A 5,745-nucleotide genomic window follows, 5' to 3' on the forward strand; every position below is an offset into this window, starting at 1 on the left:
CCATCTTGTATCTATGTGCCTACAGTAAATGTTCACTTGTTCGAAGGTATAAACGCTGCGCCTTTGGGGTCATTACCTACTTCCCGCCAGAGATGATCATCGTGAAATCCTGCAGGAATGTTCTCTCCGTGAAATGTAAAGAGACATTTACAAGGTGATTAGTAGGCGATATAGAGTAGGAGAAACATTAAGCTTGGCTACATTTCGTGGTTTATTTGACTTTTTTTTTTATTGAGACGTTCAGCTGCCTGTGCTGCAGCGGCGCACCCGGTGCTGTCGAATTTCCAGTAATTGCGGCAGGTTGCCTTAACCTAACCCTAAGCCTTGTTACTTTGAGATAACGATGAAAATTAAAAACTGTCGGGCATTTAGTGGAAGAAATCGAAGACCGCGGCCGCGGCAGCCGTCACTCACGCCGTCGAGATTTAGGAAATACAGCCCCCGAGGAATAACTCTGTGTGCTAGGTCGGCGCGGATATGTATTCTCCTAGTAACGACCGGCACCCTGTTTCCCCCGATGGCCTGGAAGAACTAAACAACCGGCTCTCGTTCTCTGACTTGCGTCAGTTTACCGAACAAACCGGACGAGATTATAAGTAGGAGCAATTTTTAATTGCAACAACCAAAGAATATTATTTAATTCGACCCACAGTAAACAAAGTTACGAACAAATAAAGATGAATACAGAACAGAGATAAATGCAGAAACAAAGTAAACGATAGCAAAGAAAATATATAAAGGCAGAGGAAAATAAAAACATTTTATGGGCGTTCGACACGGCGCGCGGCGCCCAACGAGCGGCCCGGCGGCGGAGCGGGGCGCCCGCGGGCCCGCCCGGGGCGCGCCGGGGGCGCGGGGCGCGCCGCGGCCGGGCGGGCGGGGCGGCCGCGGGGGGGGCGCGCGGGCCGGGGGGCGCGGCCGGCGCGCGCCGGCGGGGCGGGGCGCGGCCGGGGCGGCGCCCCCCGCCGCCCCGGCTACCTACTCTCACGAAGTGAAAGCTCTGACGTTGAGCCGCAGCTTGAAACAACATTGAAGCGGATATAGCACGCCTAACCCTGACCAAGCCCGTAACCGTAACCATAATGGCCTAACCATATCTCTAATTCTAAAATAAAATAAAATTAGCCAAAATGAATACGAAAAAAAATAGTGTCCAAAAAAAAAAAAAATTCTCCGCGCCCAACGCTCCGCCGCTGCATGCGCTTCCTAGCCCTCACCTCGCTTCACTCAATCCTTCGGGAGTCTCCCCTCCACGCCCCCGGACTTACTTGTCTCCCTCCTCTCTCCTGTCCGACGGCCGTTCCTCCTGTTCTTCGCGTTCGGCTTTTCCCTGTTAAACCCGCCCCGATGCTGGCTTCACATCTAAAACTCCCTGGTTTTAGCACACCCTCCCCCTCCTCTATCCCTTTTCAGCCAATCAGACGAAGAGTCAGTGCAGCTTGTAGAATCGCATGATTTCGTCCGTCAGCCGTCCGCATCCATCCGTTTCGTCGTCGGCTCAACAGTGGCACAAATCTTTAACCGCTGACGTACGGGTCACGATATTCGGCACAGTGGGGGGCGCGGGTTAATCCGAAAACGAGTTGAGGTGGTTCAAAGCTGTTTTAGCAGTCTGACAAATATAGGCGTAAACGTACCGTTTTTGCACGAGGAATCAAGAAAACGATCACAAATTTTACACAAAGTTTCACGCAAAGTTTTTTCCCACCAAAGCACAAAGGTCACAAGCCAATCTACATGAAAAAAAAGTACCGCGTACATAAACACACGAAAAACAGATAAAATACACTTCCTTTGATGCACCCTTCACGTCCAGTTTCGACGGCATCAAGATAAAGCTTTCACCAATTAAATTCTTAGAATTCCCTGTATTTTTTTTACCATTATCCCAGTTCGCAATTATCTTTCACGTATATATAGTAATATAGAATATAATAATCAGGCTTCAGCCCCTTCTCGTGTTTGCTATCTTCTTCTCTCTCACACACAGCGTAAGCTGGGACTTGCCTCGCAGTATCACGGAATGCAAACACCGGCGCCTCTTTTCCCCCTCATTCCTTCACGCGCTGACTTACTCGCATAGTTCTTTAACTCCGTGTGTATCACCGTTTCTCACTTCCCGCGTCTCGCCTCTTTCCGTGCCCTCTCTCTCTCTCGCCAATTCTTACTGTCCTCTCTCGATCGCCTCTCCGTCGTTCTTCGTTTCTCCTACTCTTGCTCTTGTTCTCGTCTCTCTCTTTCTCGCTCTCTCGCCGTCATTCTTTGTTTCTCTCGATCGCTCTCCGTCATTCTTCTTCTCTATCGATCGCTCTCGTCATTCTTCTTCTCTATCCGATCACTCTCGTCATTTTCTTCTCTAATCGATCGCTCTCCGTCATTCTTGTTCTCTATCGATCGCTCTTCGTCTTTTCTTCTCTATCGATCGCCCTCTCGTATTCTTCTTCTCATCGATCGCTCTCCGCTCATTCTTTTTCTCTCATCGATCGCTTCTGTTTGGCGGGAGTAGGTAAGAACAAAGGCCAGCGTTATAATTCGAACAAGTGAACATTTATGTACACATAGATACCAAGATGGAAGCTGTAGGATGTGTATTCGAGCTGTGATGGTGTGAAATGAAGCGAGCGTCGAACGAATTTTTCAATCCCGCTTTCCTACCTGTTCTCTTATTCATGTTGTTTGTGCACGCAGCACAGGGCGGGCGGGGGTCCGGTGTACTTGTGTGTTGCAGATGAGCATTTGACCGGCATTTACAGGTGATTATAGGCGAAATAGAGTAGAGAAACATTAAGACTTTGGTACATTTCGTGTTTATTTACCATTATTTTTTTTATTGAGACGTTCCAAGTGCCTGTGCCAGTGGGCTGCAGCCGCAGGGCATATACGCCACAGCGAACAATGAAATGATGAGGAAAATGCCAATGGTACGACTGACAGTGTGGTGGAGTGTCGACATAGAGAACATCTTATGATCACGATATCTTTAGAGTTACATGGCTTACAGTTAAACACAATATTTATTACCTGCGAACCGACATAGTACCACTCGCCATCCTTTTCTAACTGAAAAGGTTTCGGCTTTTCCCCGTAAGTCTTCAACTCGCCTGACATGTTTGATTAGCGAAGTGTACTGTGCTGCCACGCTGAAATCAGCGGCGGCTATCGCTCATTTCCTGGCGTCCCTTCCGCCCTCATACAATCGTCGGGAATAAAATAAATGTAAAGATAAAAATGTATTTCAAAGCTAGCATTTGCTTCAGAAATCCCTAATCTATTGTGTAACTCAAACAAATTAATACACAGTGATAGATCTATGAAACTAGTGTCAGGTGGTGCTGCCCTCTGTCCGTGACGTCATCACCGGTTTCGCTCAGCCATTTTTGCTGGCCTGTTTTGGCAAATATCTGTGTTGTTTTGTTTATATCCGCGTTCATCCTTGTGTCATTGATAGATTTGTCTTCCGGCTTTTTCTAATCACATTAGCCGGCTCTTTATTCAATGGCAGACGCGGATAAATTAAACATAGACAGCATAATTGCAAGGCTTCTCGAAGGTAAAGTTTGTTGTAATTTTACATTTACGTTCCGATTTTTCATTGAATGAGAAATCTTTATGAAATCAAATATGTAATGTTTGCAAGTTTAAAGCAAACACATATATTCATTAGTTACCACGATTTGAAACCATTTGTTTATCGGCTGTTATTATGCGTTACACCAACTTTTAGTTGAATAACTAAATGTATCGGTTTGAAATGTCAGCTCAGCTGTGAATCGACCTCATTTAGGTTCAAGGATAGAGAACATGGGTCCCAATAAAACCAATGTCATTTACATCAATATAAATATAATATTATATCAATATAATAGGTTAAAGTTAGGGTTAGAATTAGGGTTTGTGTTAGGCACATTGGTTTTATTGGGACCCATGTTCTCTATCCTTGGGCCCTAATTTATTCTGTTGGTGTCTAGGCTAATTTGTGCTGGTGAATCACGACTTGTTTAGCATTGTTTCCGACTATCAGTATCACCACAGGCACTTGAAGCGTTTCAATAAAATATATTAGTTTAAATTAGTTAGGGTTTTTACAGAGTGGCTATATGCCCGGCAGCCGGCATATATCTGACGGCTGCCGGGCACGGTCTTCGATTTCCTAAATGCCCGGCAGTTTTTAATTTTTAGCGTTATCTCAAGAACGGCGAGAGAGCGAGAAAGAGAGAGACGAGAACAGGAGCAAGAGTAGGAGAAACGAAGAACGACGGAGAGCGATCGAGAGAGACGAAGAATGGCGGAGAGAGAGAGGGACGGAAAGAGCGAGACGCGGGAGTGAGAACGGTGGATACACACGGAGTAAGAACTATGCGAGTAAGTCAGCGTGAAGGAAGGAAGGGCCGGTGTTGTATTCGTGATACTGCGAGGGCAAGTCCGAGTCTTGACCTGTGTGTGAGAGAGAGAAGATAGCAGAACAGAGAAGGCAAGGCTGACAGAGCAGAGACAGAGGACGTGAAAGATAAATTGCGAACTGTAATGGGTAAAAAAAAAATAATCCAGGGAATTCTAGAATTTAATTGGTGGAAAGCTTTAATCTCGTGCTGTCTAAAACTGGACGTGAAAGGGTGACATCATCAGGAATGTGTATTTTTATCTGTTTTTCTTTGTTTTATGTACGCGGTATTTTTTTCATGGTAGATGCTTGTGACCGTTTGTCTTTGTGTGGGAAAACCTTTTGCGTGAAACTTTGTGTAGAAATTTGTGATCGTTTTCTTGAATTTGTGCAAACGGTACGTTGCAATTATATGACGAATTATATGACGAACGGATGGACGGACGGCCTGACGGACGATCATGCGATTCTACAAGCTGCACCTGACTCTCTTCTCTGATTGGCTAATTTTGACACTATTTTATTTTGTATTATTTTTGGCTAATTTTATTTTATTTTAGAATTAGGGATAGGGTTAGGATTATGGTTAGGGTTAGGGTTTGGGTTAGGGTTAGGGTCTATATCCGTCACTTTCAAGTTGGTTTCAGTGGCTCAACGGTAGAGCTTTCACTTCGTGAGAGTAAGGTACCGTGTTCGAACCCCATAAAATGTTTTTATTTTCCTCTGCTTTCTATATTTCTTTGTATTTTATTTGTTTCTGCATTTATTTGTTCCGTATTCATTTATTTGTTCTGTAACTTTTGTTTATGTTCGGAATTAAATATATTTCTTTGTTTTGCATTAAAAAATTGTCCTATTATATATTTGTCCTGTTATGTTCGGAAACTGACCAATCAGAGAAGAGAGCCGGTTGTTTAGTTTTCAGGCCTCGGAAACCGGGTCCGGTCGTTTAGACACTACCACAGAGTTATTCGGTCTAATCTGACGGGCGTGAGTGACGGCTGCCGGGCACGGTCTTCGATTTCCTAAATGCCCGACAGTTTTTAATTTTCAGCGTTATCTCAAGTAAACAAGGGTTAGGGTTAGGGTTAGGAACTGCCGGGCATTTTGGAAATCGAAGACCGTGCCAGGCTGAAGCACAGGCACTTGGAACGTCACAATAAAAAAAAAGAAGTAAATAAACACGAAATGTACCAAAGTCTTAATGTTTCTCTACTCTATTCGCCTATAATCACCTGTAAATGCCGGTCAAATGCTCATCTGCAACACACAAATACACCGAACGCCCGCCGCGCTGTACTGCATGCACAAACAACATGAATAAGAGAGCAGGTAGAAAAGCGGGATTGAAAAATTCGTTCGAC

General features: G+C 44.8%; 1 protein-coding gene across 2 annotated transcripts in view; it reads right to left on the reverse strand.

Annotated features, from left to right (window-relative positions):
• LOC106812355 (SWI/SNF-related matrix-associated actin-dependent regulator of chromatin subfamily B member 1-like) overlaps window positions 1–3,240 on the reverse strand; it is an 11,848-nt gene extending 8,608 nt beyond the window's left edge. Inside the window, exon 1 of one of the 2 annotated variants that reach the window (XM_014816210.1) lies at window positions 3,022–3,240. In XM_014816210.1, the coding sequence (XP_014671696.1) occupies window positions 3,022–3,108 (87 nt within the window). In that variant the 5' untranslated portion in view covers window positions 3,109–3,240. The remainder of the gene's footprint in view (window positions 1–3,021) is intronic. The other variant, XM_014816209.1, reaches the window with a different exon arrangement.
• Window positions 3,241–5,745: the final 2,505 nt, after the last annotated feature.

Source organism: Priapulus caudatus, unplaced genomic scaffold (genome assembly GCF_000485595.1).
Source record: "Priapulus caudatus unplaced genomic scaffold, Priapulus_caudatus-5.0.1 Scaffold638, whole genome shotgun sequence".
In the NCBI taxonomy this organism is placed as follows: Eukaryota; Metazoa; Priapulida; class Priapulimorpha; order Priapulimorphida; family Priapulidae; genus Priapulus; species Priapulus caudatus.